At 39.8% G+C, this 15,167-nt stretch overlaps 1 protein-coding gene across 6 annotated transcripts in view; it reads left to right on the forward strand.

Annotated features, from left to right (window-relative positions):
* Positions 1-15,167, forward strand: part of LpR1 (Lipophorin receptor 1) — a 261,835-nt gene that overhangs the window by 193,144 nt on the left and 53,524 nt on the right. For 4 of the 6 annotated variants that reach the window (XM_083132003.1, XM_083132007.1, XM_083132008.1 and 1 more), the window contains one exon: positions 14,625-14,747. In XM_083132003.1, coding sequence (XP_082988129.1) covers positions 14,625-14,747 — 123 coding nt within the window. Of the gene's footprint in view, positions 1-14,439; positions 14,557-14,624; positions 14,748-15,167 lie in introns of all 6 variants that reach the window. The other 2 variants (XM_083132004.1, XM_083132006.1) reach the window with 1 other exon arrangement.

Here is a 15,167-nt window from a genome sequence, read left to right on the forward strand (position 1 = left end):
GTTCCTTTATGATATATGCACCCAGAAGGGAAAAATCATGATTTTGGAGTATTTGTTAGTTTTAGACTACGTGGAGAGGAGAGCTTGCCCTAATTTGCCCAAGGCGCAGACTATTTACAGGTGAAATAAACTAAATTAATTTTATTTTCCTTTCTTTATTGTGTTTTACTTGTAGGCCTCCTCGATGGCGTAGAGGTAACGTCTTCGCCTAGTAATGAAGGGGTCCCGGGTTCGATACCCGGTGGAGACCCACAGTGTTTTGGATCCCACTTTAACTTGTATGTCCAGTCCCAATTAGCCTATCTGTGCATAAATTGCTTTTTTCTGATCATAATCACATAACTTTATTGGACTTCAGCTTGACATTTGCGTGCAAATCCCCAGCGTACATTTTGTATGCATAGACACACCTTCGTTATAGTTTTCTACATGTAAACATCATCGCATAGATATGAATCTCTTATTTATTATATAACTATATTTTTGTACGATTTCAAATTAAATTGTCTAAAAGAAAGTAAGTTAATGTATCCAATGCCAATATCTAGTACGTACAGTAGGCTGCACAGTGGCGTGCCCAGGATTTTCGAAAGGGAGGGGTTAAGTACACTTTTTCTGGTCGTCAGCTCTCATTTTGCCATCTTTTCCTACCTTTGATGTTCTTTTTTTTTTAGGAATACTGGACCAAAAGGGGGGTTATAACCCCCACCAACCCCCCCTTGGGCACGCCACTGAGGCTGCACAAGTACTACTCAGCAAATCGCCCATGACTATTTTCAATAATTTATCTCTTGTATCCTACGTGTTTTAAAGATTGGATTTTTACGTTTGCTTTACATTTGGCTGGTGCAGAACTTGTCAGCAGTTTGAGCCACATGTTGTTTTCCATTCTTGAAACATTGCGTAAAACAAAGAATAAACATAGTAATGAATATTTTGTTTCGTAATAGTAATGCTTTATGTACATACATTTTATGAACTTGTAGTTTATTAATTATACTGCTGCGCATGTTTCACGAACCTGTACACTTGCAATTAGTCGTTCTTTCACATTGTAGTAACGTGTTGGCCGTCTTAAATGAATGATGAAACATAAGTACAGAACGACCTCCCCGATGGCGTAGTGGTAATGTCGCCGCCTTGTAATCGAGGGGTCCCAGGTGCGATAGTGTTTGATCCCACTTTAAAATGTAGGCCCAGTCCCGATTAGCCTTTCTGTGCATACAATGAACTTCAGAACTAAATCAATAAATACAGAACCTCATACAAACTTACGAGGTTAACAAGACATTCAAACCACCCTGTACATTCCTTGTATAGTTGAATATAAAAATAGTTGTAGCTACACGGACGACCTGCAAAGAATTAGATCAGTTAAAACATGAAAAAGCGTTTCAAATTTACACTGCACTGTCGCACCGAATTCCAAGTTTTCGAAGTAATTTGTGTCAGCTGCTATTCACAGAGAGGAAATGAGGCGAAACCGTTAAATAAAACTTGGAGACGATGCCAATAGCACTTTGCTCTTTCCAGCCACTGTCCAATGTCTTTAAACGCAGACTGGGTCTGATAGGGACTAAAAAAAAGGGAAAAATCGCAATGCCGTTTTCTCCAGGGATTGATCTGGTGCCACTGCGATGGGAAACCCTGCTCTTCCCGCGCGCAGGCGACATCTGTGTCCCGTGAGGCCAGTCTTCTCTGCCATTCTCGGCGCGATGCCTCGGGAGTGACGTCACGCAGGGCTCGTTTCCGGAAGCACTAAAGCAGAACGGGCGGGAAAAGGGGTTGGGGGTTTTATGCCCCTCCCCCCTGCCCGGAACTGCAACCGAGAAGCTACGAAACTCTCGGAGGTCGTCTGCTGCGCGACCTGACATGGCCTGTTTGGCCAGGCTGACCTCGCGTCCCTGCTGGCCTGAAATTTAACGAGGCAGCTGGGCTGGGATTTCGAAGCGACGACCATCTCGCTTATCTGACAGAGAACAATCTTCCTTCTTACTTCTTATGTTTTTCTGGTTTTGTACTTTTCTCGACTTTTCGCAACAACTCGTAAATAAGGATTTCTTCTATATTGTATTTTACGTAAACTTTCTGCGTGCATATGCTTGTCTATACTAATATCGAACCAATTATCCGTTTCAGCATATCAGATGAAGTGGCGTGTTCTGAAAAGTTCACCTGGTTTACAGCAACAATCCTTATTTATTATTTATATTTAATTTACATCCCTCCTAAGGTCGGAATTTTTTCGGCATTATCCCCGCATAAACCGCCTCTTGGGTTCACCCAGCCTCAAATAAATGAGTCCCTGGGAGCACCCCTTGGGGTTGAATGCGGCCGGAGCGTTGAGCTGATCACATCACCTCCAAACTGGCAGAGATCGAGAAATGGCCCTATCCCCACATTCCCTAAATGTGCCTTCATAGCACGGTGCTGTATACAGGGGAACTTTACCGATAGCTTTGAATGTCCCGACAATTTCTATATTTTTCATAAAATCTCCCCTTAGTACCTGAAAAAAGTAAAGTGCTCCCCTGTGCTTTGCACTACGCCATGAAGGCGTATAGGGGGTTTGGAGTTAGGGCCCCACACTTTCTTACCTGAAATTTGACCTACATTTCCCTGGACCAAGAGAAATTTCCCTTCATGTAGTAACACTGCCTCTGCCAAACACGGCGCAGAAAGGAAAAAGCAGTTTTCACCTGCCAACGTTGTTTGCAGCAGGTGTAACAGGTGAACCTGACCCCGCAGTCGGTTCCCTCGCCCTCTCCGCGTACAATCGGGGAGGAAACCCGGTCGTCAGAAGGGTGCGATGGAGCAGGATCAGTGCCGTACATAAACCATTCTTTAAGTCTTAAATATTTACTTAAATTCTGGTTTAGAAGCTTATTATAATATTTTGCATAATATGATTGATTGATTTGGTGTTTTAAGTCCACTTTGTGCACTCGAAGGCTAATCGGGACTGGACCTACAGTTTAAGTGGGATCCGAGCCACTACGTGCCTCCACCGGGGATCGAACCCGGGACTCTTTGATTACAAGGCGACGACGCTACCACTGCGCCATCGGGGAGGCCCTTTTGTATATTATGCAATTAGCAATTATGCATATATTAAAAATACTGTAGGCTATATGAATAAGTTGGTTTTCCGACGGTATACGCGGTAACGTGTAGAATACGACACTGAACTACTAAGAGATTCACCATAGACGTTCGGAAGAGGGCAGCAAAGAACACTCTCTTGGAAAGTGAGGCAAAATTTTGTCTGCGTTATGCTCAGATTGACTAATGCGACTGGCCCTACAGTCTAAAGTCTCATTCGAACCAATGTGCAACGTGCTTCTACTGAAAATCGAACCATGGACCCCTTAAATGCACGAAAGCAGCGTTACTCCCCATGGCATCGGGAGGCTCTTGAATTTAGTCAAAAATTCTTACGCCATAGATGAAATTTCGTTCAAATTACACTACATATGTATATACGAGGAATTCCTCGTATTAATGAGGAAGATTATGGAGGATGATTATTGCAAGTAAAACTGCTGCAGGTTCATCTGAGAAAAGTCAGAATTTTTCAAATACCAAAACTTTTCAAATTTCGGTCACAGTTTATATTTGAGGGGACTAAATTTTACCGAATGGTGATGGACACACACAGCAAGAGAGCGTAAGGGGAGAAAGATTTTAAATACTGTAATTCTCAATTATAATTGTGAAAAATATTTCCTCGAAATATGTTTGAGCCCCTCTCAAATAACCAGGTGAAGTATATATATAGACTTGCATTGCCATCTCTCTCCAAGCTTCATAAGCTTCAGCTGTTCGTTGCTTGGACAAAAGACTGGAATTAAGAATCAAAGAATGAAGTGAATAGTTTTGGTTGGCTTTATAATACCTTCTTGTAACAAGGCCTGTGCAGCTTGTTTACATTCGTCATCATTGGAAGGTCATGGGTCACATTATATTTTAATTAACCACAGGTACTTGGTCCGTATATCACGACTGTTAAGTTGATATCATGGATTGACCATGACCTACTAGTGATGACGTATGCTGTCTCTGCATCGGCCTTGCTATAAGAAGGCATTGCCTCTCTGCGAGAATCCGAACTAGATTGAAAGAGAACCAACGCTGTCTTTTTTTTCTGTCCTGAGACACCGGGAAGTCAACACACCGAGCAGAGGAATAGCTAGGCTGAGCCCATTCTTCACGTTCGTGGATCGACAACCGTGGCTATCAATACACGCCACCCTGAATGCTCCCAGGCTGAACGAAGCCGCAAGAAAGGCTTCTTCACTTATCATGGAAGTTTTCTCCGAGTGATTGATCGCTGTTCAGCCAAGTTTTTAAGAGCGCCGTTTACGCGGTAGGCCTTTCTAGAAGCCTGAGTTACCCAAGCTTTAACTGCATCCAAACCCCCTTCCCATCCCTTCTACTCCCCCAACGTGTTAAAAGCGTCCGATCGAAACTTTTCAGTTTGAGTTATTGTCAACAGACTCCCGATCAACTCCATCCGGCGTTTCTTAATAAGATCTTAAAACTCGCGCTGATGACTTTTTCTTGTAAGGCGAGGGAAAGTCACGTAGTAACGCTAGGAAAGATTCCAAACTCTGTTCTTGCAAGGCGTTGGTTCGTGTTTCAGAATCTGCAATAAGTTCTCTTTCAGTTCGAAGTTTTCTCTCGAGTACAAGTGACAACTGCAAGAAATGAGGATGGATGGCAACTTGACGCAGATGTTGCAAGGTACCAGCCATATATTTCAAGGGTACTAAGCTGGAAGGAATGGGGATTTGTAGGTGGAAGAAATTGATGTGAGAGAATACACGAGGAAGTCCAAAAAGATTAGTCAAGAATAGTAAAAAACAGTTGCCAGCGTGTGGATGACAAATAGCACATAAGGAATTAGAAAATGCAGTATGGAAAAGGAGCCGAGAATGATACATGCCAAACTGAGAACTTAATATCAAAGCATTGTGACAGATCGTGTAGGAAGTAAGAATGGTTATGTGATGACTTGGAAGGAATGCCAGGCGGAGAGTCAATAAGATTAATGAAATTAAACCAGATGGACATAAAGAAATTTATGCAAAGAGAACCTAGAAGAAATGAGGAGTATGATCATTATTGAAGAAATTCACAAAACAAGAATGAATTTTGAAAGGAGACATGGTAAGATAATGTAAAAACAAGTGTGTATGTTGGAATCATAGAATGAAGACGAAAATAGGATAGTTAAAGTAGAAAATCAAACTGAGTATAGGGAATAAATAGAGAATTAGAAATGAGAAAATTGACGAATTACCATTAATCAAGAGAACGAGAAGATGAAAACATATCCATAACCTGAGGAAATTAGGGAGTCTGAGAAAAACATGGTATGTGCCAATAAAAGGGTGTTAATATGCAGAAGGCTTAGCAAGCACGGTGTTCCAAAATTTGATGGGAATCTACAATCATCTCTCAATCTAATACTAAAGCTGGTTCACCCAACGCCAAAAGAATGGGCGAATTGTCCAGTCTGTTTTCCACAATTAGATGATGAATTTAAATAAAAACTTCAATCAGTAGAAGACATCATCGAATTAATAGAATTCCATTCAGTAAAACACCACAGGATGTAGAATAAAAAAGGATCAAAATAGCGTCTTGGACAACTTGGCTGCTATTAACTTTGCTGTTGGCTGTACTTTCAGAAGTCAATATGAAGGTGACTTCTCTGTGATGTCAAAACGATATTGTCCTATTTTCAAGAACCTCCCCCGCTTATTCAGCCCTGCTGACAAGGGTTCGAAATTGCGAATACATCAATTCCGGCAATGCGGAAACGTCTATACCAGCCAACCCTCATCAGGGCCGCCATCCAAGAGAGATGTTCCTATTGGAACACAGGACAAAATTCTTCACCGTGGATACCGGAAAGATTGAGGATGGGAGAAATATGCGTTCTGCTCTCCAGATATTCAAATTTGCGGTGAAGCCTCTCGCCGCGATGGTCACGAGCATTAATCTTCAGGCTTTCTTCGGTTGCCACGGAGAAATAAGCCCCTTCTCCGCTCTTATCCGGCCCCGTGGAAACTGTGTGCTGTAATTCTGCAAGAGGAACAAATGCCCTGCCCGGAAAAGCAGGCGGAGGAACAGGAGCGAGCATACTGACAGTAACAAATGAGATTTGTGGGTGGGGACCGGTTCCTCGGGGGATAAAGGGTAGCGTTTCCGAAGTTTCCTTTTTAGATGACACCCACATCTTTCTTCCCGCTAGGACGTTGCTGAAGTATGAAAGGGATAACCTGGAAACAATTCCTTTGTCTTTTGGACGGACGCGTGCTAAGCTGCTTTGGAATTCAGTCCCGTATAATAATTCACGAGGTGCTTCAAAGAAACGTGTAATTAGAATTGAGACACACTTTCCAGGAGGGAGCTATGACCCTCCTTTGCCCCCACTTTTCGCACGGCCATGCTGGCTCCGATCTTTTCCCCAATAACTGACAATTCGCGACAATTTGGCCATTACGTGCTCAAGTTGCCCCATAATAGAGGTGTGCGCAGTAATTGAGAGAATGATGCGCATGCGCAGTCTCTCCTTTCGTTGGCGGAAACTGTCGAAGTTAATAGTTGAATAGGCCTACTGGCGCACGTGCGCATCCTCTTCTTACCTTGGTGGAAAGTTTCCACGCCATAGCTAAACAAGCTTACTGGCAGAAAGGTAACAGGAGTTCATTACTTATTGGGTGGTGTGAATAAAACTGAGCATATACTCATTTCTCAACTGTTTATTTAGCACGACTTCCATTTCGTGTGAATAAAAAGGCTGATAATCTCGTCTAATAAAGAGCGCATATTCAGTTAGTGAGTACATGCTTGAACATGTGCTAATTTTAATGTCATAGCCCGTAAGTGTCCGTGACTCTACCAGTTAACATTGTTTCAAATGAAAGTTCTCTGCATTGCAACAGACAAACAGAATGAGGTTAGTTTCTTCCCAATTTCAATCGAAGACATTTTTTTCAGAGCTAGGTTCAGTGAATGGTGGGTCGATATCATATTAAGTTTATGCTAATTGACAACTTGTTTTAGACATCTCGTGACATAATGTAGGGATGATCGCAATTTTCTCGTACGTTGATTGACGACGTGCTAGATTTAGTCGTCTCTGGGACGTGGGACAGTGTTCTTTCAGTTATTCACTTCCAGGTGATTCTTATTAATGGCTAACATTCACTATTGCGGTAAATGGCACCCTCCTTATGTATTGTGTGGTAAGGATATGCATGGCTTGGCCGAGAGAACCAAAATTTTCCTCACAAAGTTCATAGCCAGCAGCAAGCTATGCCATTTGTTGGTTCCGGATGGAAAAGTCCGAAAATTCCGCAAGGAAAGCGGAAGAGGAGGGGCCGTCGAAGGGTTCTGATAGAACAAGGTGCGAGATGGGAATCGGTTGCCAGTCAGTCTTGTTCCAGACATCGAAGTGGTTCGGAGAAGGGTTTGGACGAGGTGAATTTAACTTTGGTCTCGCTTAGTCCTTGCATGGCAGAGCATCACCCACCTTCGTTAGTAATCGTAAATAAAACTTGGTCTGCGGGACAAATAAAATGTTTTCAGTCATTTGGTCATTGAGATCCAAAGTTTAGCGTAATGCTAAAAGGTGACAGAGGCTTCCGAGTAGGGGAACTTTATAATCACCTGGTATATATTTTTATGTAAATTTACACCTACATCAATTTTACGGTACACCGCCTGTTGTGCACAGCGTAATAAAATAAATATGTACGGTGCGGATACTTCTCTCGTGGAAGGGTAAAGGAATACAGCCCCGAAAATTCTGATACGCAGCGATACCTTCTGAATGTTTGGCGGAAATAAAAATAACGCTGCACACTCCAGATGAACATCCCTGAAGGAGAAGCTGCTGTTATCAGTAATCAGTAATAGAGGCGCATGGCGCCAGACACTCCACCATCCCAAGAGAGAGAGAGAGAGGAAATTTCGCTTCGACCCCAGAAGTGAAATTTTTGAGATTATGGGAGATTTCCAAGCGAACAAAGTCTGAACGGGTCTTTTGTTATCAACACTGAAACCTGACCTCACATGGCGGGCTTTATCCGAAATTACCCTGCCCCCCCGCAGTGACACGCATATAAATATATATAAATGCGAAAGCACGAGATTGCAATCTCTGGACAAGGTTCGCCGCCGCCGCCTTCGGGAGCCTGCCTCTGGAGTCCGGTGTAAGAGACCCGACAAGCGCTCACGTGGCGAGCGCTGGTTGCCATGGCGACGGTCGGTCAATACGAGCCCATTTCGTAAGGTTCCGAGGCGGTAGTTTGTGATGAGGTGACCCCCGTCGTTATGTCGAGATGTGACCTTGTTACCTCAGCCTGCGATTGGTTCCTTGATTGCCTGCTTGGGAGTTTACTTCGGTGGTCCATGTCCGTGGCGAATGGGGTTCCTGCGCTCTAATTCGAAAGAAAACTTTTTTTTTCCTCTTTTAAATCTACCATTAATTCTTGTTTGAAACTAGCCGTCCTCTGTCAAAATTTCGAGATTAATTTACGCGCGTTTCTGTAGTCAGTTCACGTTAGCATTTGTCGAAGCCGGTTTCCGTTGTGTAAATATCTTCCTAAAATAGCATGTCGGAACCACTACCAGAACTGTTAAAATATTTTAACAGATTCTGCTATCCAGTTTCTTACTTTCGAAATTTTGATCTTGGAGACCACGCAGATTTTTGAAAGCCTCTCCGATAGCGTAGTGGTACCGTAGTTGCCTTAAAATATAAATTAAGGGGTCCCGGGGTCGATATCCTGTGGAGGTACATAGTTATTCGGATCCCACTTTAAAGTGTAGGTCCAGTCCCGATTAGCGTATCTGTGCATGAAGTGGACTTAGAAACAAACTTTGATTTTTTATACTTTTGGATAGTCTAATGCTTTGCAGTGCGGTGCACTGTTTTGTAGCAAAAGCCAACAAATGTGGTTCTGGAGCTGAGTATTCATCTATTGAGTTCAAATCTCTCTATTATTTCTTCTTATAAATGTGTGAATAAATTAAAAACGCGTGGGAATATTTACTAATATATATATATATATATATATATATATATATATATATATATATATATATATATATATATATATATAAATATTTTCAGCATTCTTGCTTTTTCCGTCCCGAAAATGGTGCATTTCGGTTTTGTCAGAATCTGTCACATAGACATCGAAAACTGAAAAATAATAATAATGAAAAAAAACTTTCGGTGAGTAAATCGAAGTAGGTAAATTTCTTGCCTCCCTATTCTCGCTTATACTGAAAGATATAACCTTTCGTTTGAGATGTTGATGACACTGATTATATGAATATCCACACACCTCCCACCCACCAAAGTACACACTTTTTTGCCCCTCTCTCGATGACTATAATTCGAACTACGTAATTTCCATCTATAGCATTTCTTCATATAATTTCGTGTAAATTCTTCCTCCGGCTCTTACAAATATTACTATTTCCCATTGAGTGTATATTGTAATAATAAAATTTATTTCTGTTGCTTTACCAGTACTTTGCTCGCATAAAAAAAGTTGGCAAAGGGGGTTATAGAGCTACAGACTCTTAAATATCTAATTATTTTTCTTCAAGATTCAGAAATACTTATTGATTATTACTGGCCACACCACGTATTATTACTGATTTAAACATTCTATTTTTTACTTGCGGTTTTGCAATATTTAAATTGTAGCTATACATATAAAAGTTTATATCTGATACCTTTTGAGATCATCGGTCATAACCATGGGCGTCCGGAAAGGTGGGGGGGCAAGGGGGGGGCTGTGCCCCTCCCTGGAAAAAGTCAACCAAAAATTACATATTTCACACATATAATTTAATTTCAGGCACAATAATGTGTGTTACTTATTGCACGAACATGATAAATTCAAATTTAAGCAATGTTTTTTGAAGGATGAACACTATTATTGGGGAAAATATGCCATGTTGTCCCCCCCTGGAAAAAAATACCTTCCTTGCCCCTCCCTGGAAAAAATCCTGCGGACGCCCATGGTCATAACCATACAATATCCATATGACAGTACGTATATGAGGCAAAAAGAAGAATGTATTGATATTAGAAATTCCGCTTTTATTCTGACTAGGCTCCTAACATATGTTCCACGGTGTACTTTACAATAATAACAGTAAAAATGGTCGATTGTTTTGGTTTGCATTGACAGAGAAATCTGCAAAATAAAACAATCAAGTATATCTGCAATTTGTGTAAAGTGGGATGGCACTCTTACCAACCAAATTGTTCATCACCAATATTTTTCGTTGTTTACCCAAAGAGAGCTTCAAGAATTGAAACAAGAACCAAACAAGCTGCTGCAATCTGCACCAGCACACGTAAAAAATTATATTTCTTATAAATACGTCTTATAAACACGTAGTATACAAGAGAAAAATTAATGAAAATAGTCATGGACAATGTACTGAGCAATACTTGTTCATCCCATTATACTGTACTACAGAATTAGCAACGCCTCCACGATGGATTTGAGAAAATAGGTCCCTTATTTGGTTCATATTTCACACGTATCACGTTTTTACGGCAAATTTTGTGAAATGACCTAGCCATTCCTTCTGGTTGCGACGTATGTGTATGATTTTGCACTTAACTTCTGAGGCATTTGAACATAACAACCGTGCGTTGTTCTCCCGTTGGCATCACACCTCACCCCCCCCCCCCCAACTGTTACGCCTATCTCTTTCGCTGTGCAGAAGCCAAGGTTATATTATCTATGGCAGTCTTGTAAATGAGAAGCCAGATAACGCATTTTTTTTTGTGCTTTCGTAGTGCGTAAACAGTGATAAACAATGAGTATGGCGACGCACAAATACAAAAATTGTGAAATGTTTTGTTGTCTGTACTTTAACGTCATACGACGTAGCGCAGGTTACGTTGTCAAGATCGTGGAAAATTACAGCCTAATTTTATATAAATTGCAAAAGGGAGAGAATACGTCGAATATCTAACTATGCCTCCTCCCCTTTTTTACTAGACCTGATATGACACACGTGACCAAGTGTCCAAGCCAGTGGCGTAATCTCCACCGCGTTTACCGTCGGTTAACCAGCTTTTTTCACATATTGTTATATGTACATTTATTTTTAATGTGTAATTGCTCATTGTATATTGTATAAACTGTTAAAACTAGCTTCCTGCTTTCTGTACCGCGCTTGACAAGAGGCAGTTTTACTACATGGAGTGAAAATTTTCTTGGTACAGGGAAATCTAGGTCCATTTTAGGTAGAAGAATTGTATGAAAAATTGTCTGACAATTTGAAGTTTGTATTAATTGCATGCCTACGTTGGTCTTGCATTTCTATTTCATCTAATTAAAGTAGATAGGGTGTATAACAAACATATAGAATAAATAAGAATCATTGCGCTAAACCAGGTCAAATTTTCAGATACGCCACTGGTCCAAGCTTAGGTGTAGGTGCTGGCTGTTGTAGATGAATTTAAGGGAAGGTCAAAACAATAAACTTTTCCAAAATTGTGTTCATACGGTGTTTCCAATCAGATTATAGGCCAAAAAATTGTGAAAACTAGAAAATACGAAACTGACGAGTAATCGAAGTTTATGATTATGTTCAAGTCACCTTCCTATTTAACTAAAATTCACTCCAGTACAGTGGCCACATTGGTTCACATTTAAGGGCACACGCATTTAAGAAAGCCTTCAAATTTTACAGCTAAACATTCCTGGCCCATATTTAATTTAAATTAAACATTATTGGTCATAATACGATAATTTCCTACATCATGAAACTAATACAATGGACGAAAGAAACTGAAGTAACTAGAAGTTTCAAAAATTGTCATTTATATTGCTAAATTGGTGTGTAATATCTTTATTATTGTGACATGGGCGTTCCAGGTCTAATGGAAGTCATGTAATATTGTTTATGTAATGAAATAATGTAATATTTGTTTTTAATTCTGCATATTGTAACTCGTGAGCAATTTCCATGAAATAAATGACATTCACAATTTGTTGATGCCAGTGAAACAAGTCCTCATAATACTTTAGTTTTTAATTGATACTATGAGAGAGGAAATCAAACATCTCACTGCGAGCTGTAATCTGAGCAATATACTCTTTTGCCAGCTGTAAGCCACGGCGTAATTCTCATGACCACCTGAACACTTTCCGCGCCATTGACACTAAGCACAATTCTTGTATTTCTCGATTTGCAGTGAAACACTTTCGTATATTCCCCATCGTATTTTCCCCATCCCTCCTTCAAAATTCTACTTGAATTGTTTCAAAACAACTGGAAGTTGGAAAAAACCTTTAAGAACCAAAACGGGTTAGGTCTCCTGAGTAAACAGTTGAAATTCGTACGCTACAATTATTATGCCAGAAGAGATTTATCTACTTGTGTTTGTGGGCTATAGTAAATGTTATAAGGACTAGAGAGGTTAATAAGTTGGCCAAGCTGTTTTCACGGAATCAGAATTTACTTTGCATTTAACGAAGTATAAAAACTCCTATTTTTAAATATCAGGGTTGCCAATATCATAAAAGTTGCTTATTTGATAATCTGAGTAAATAAATATCGTTCAGTGATTGGCCTATGTTAAGATGTGACAATATCAGCTGAAGTGCAAATAAAGAACAGTCACCCTTCAACATACCCTTCAAGGAAAGTTGGGGAGGGAGTAAATTGCGAGGTCACTGTTTCAAATTAACCTAAGAAATTGCTGAGGACACTAATGCCGAAGCTTGTTGACCATGGAAAAACTGTAATGCTTGTTCTTGTGCTTATCCAAGTTCCTGCTTTTTCTCCTCAGTAAAAAAAACTGCCTGATAGTGTCTTGTCAAGCATAAAGTTTACTGCGTCTTAAAGACTTTACTGGCAGAATGAGGTCATACTACAATAGACTAACAGTTTTTTTTAATGCCACACTGCTACTGGCAATGCAAATGTCTTCATTGCGAGCGTTCACACATTTATGTGTGTAACTGGCGGTATATACTCAACTGATCCAGAAATGTTTCACGTGTTAAATATATTTGTTGTCCGTTAAAAAAAAGTAGCATATTGATAAATTTACTTTCAGAAACTCGTTGTATGAGAGGGCATGTACTAATGCAATGCCTCTCATTTCACAATTTTCACATTAAATCGTTTCACTAGAAAACTTGGAATCGTACTTAAAGATCAAACAAGATGATGTTTGTTGTAGGACGAGAAAACTACTAATGTGTTACAAAATGCATCAACAATTAATGAGAAATCATTACTGCTCGGGATAGACACCAGTTACTAATGTGAGGCAGTAGCGTAACTTCGGGGAGCAAAAAACATTTGAAGTTCAACAGAAGTACCGTAACTTACATTTTAATAAACCTGAAATTTTGTTATGAGTTTGTTTTTCGGACGAGACCACTATGTGCCTATGGTCAGGGCCGGTTTTTTTTGTTCATTTTTCAAAACTTTCGTGAAAAATATATGAAATATCGTGTTTATAGTTAAAAATATTGCAGTAATTTCGTGAAAATTTCGTGGTAATTTTTAATGCCATGCACTTATATGTAATGTTACTAAATCAATGAATTATTTTATACAAGGCATAATATTTGCAACATTATTGGGAAAATAAGCTTAAAAATAGTAAAAAATAAATTTCACCTTCTGAAAATGTGTTTCTAAATAAATTGGAATGTTCCAAAGGATCAGGAGAACCCTGTCACCTGCACATAAAAAATAAGACTTTCGGGGTTACTGTGCCTTTCCAAATGATTTCTCATTCCTTTGCAGCCAACGTCTTCAAATCGAATATATATATCTTAAAAATACATTTGTAAAAAATGCAATTATTTCGTTTTTATCGTAAAAATGAAAATTTTCGCAGAAATGGTAAATTTTCGCGAAAATTCGCGACAAAGTTACAGCCGTAAATCAGTCCATTTGTGATAAACCGTGCATATACTACTTGCTGCATCTGTTACATTTCGCGTTTATCGCTAAAAAAACCCGGCCCTGCTTATGGTGTGTGGAAATGAATTATTCATTGTGTTTTTCTTCTAGTTACTGTTAATAATAATAACGTACAGTGTAGTACCGTGTAAATTATCCATTACTATTTTAATTAATTTTTCTCTTACATCCTGCGTGTTTTTAAGCGATGGATTTTTATGTATACTGGTGCAGAAGTTGTGAAACGTGCATTTAATCCCACCACAACATATTTTCTGTTCATACCTGAACGAAATAATGCATGACACCCCTCCCCCAAAGCCAAGAATTTATACCTCCACTATCTAGACCCCGTCTATATGTACTGTTAATGATTTTTAAATGTGTTTTCTTTAGTCATGTAACTTGCTTTCCATTCTTCATTCTACTTTTCCTTCATGTGCATTACCAATATCTCTTCAGAAACCAAAAACTGTGGGGAACGTGAGTACCAGTGTTCACCCGGCGTCTGCATAGCTCTTGCGTGGATTTGCGACCGACAAGCAGATTGCGAGGATGGATCGGACGAACGAGGCTGCAGTAAGTGTTTGTCGATGTCATTTGGGGAACATTTGTACTAAACGAAAGGTTTCTCTGGTTCCTTCCAGGTGTGAAGGTGTGCAACCCAGACGAGTTCACCTGCAAGGAGCACCCGGGGGAGTGTGTCCCCCTCACGTGGATGTGCGATGACAATGCAGATTGCACTGATGGTTCCGATGAGAAGGCGTGCAGTAAGCTGTTCAAACTTTACTACTAACATTTCATTACTTCTGCTTTTGCTGCATGATATGTAATATATGTTTTTTTTTAATAATTAACATTGTGCTAGCAGAAATACAATTCGATCATTGTTAAAACTGTGAAAAGTAATTCAAAAGAAAGAAGTGTATCGGAGAAAATGTACAAGGGCAAATTTTTTGTTCACTGTACCATATCTATCTAGTCTCTGACACTACTTGACCTTGTATATTAGCATTGATTCATGGCATTCAGCACAAGAAAAACACTGGAGCAAGAACACTAGCGAGCGACACTCTTTTTGTTTTTGCCTTCATTGAACAATTTAAAGATGTGGGGTCAAGTTTACTTCAGATATCGTGAAAAGCTATTCCGGTTAGCTATATAAGTAGCAAGTAAATTTTCCAAGTCAG

Source organism: Lepisma saccharinum, chromosome 1 (genome assembly GCF_977018435.1).
Source record: "Lepisma saccharinum chromosome 1, izLepSacc3.1, whole genome shotgun sequence".
Classification (NCBI taxonomy): Eukaryota; Metazoa; Arthropoda; class Insecta; order Zygentoma; family Lepismatidae; genus Lepisma; species Lepisma saccharinum.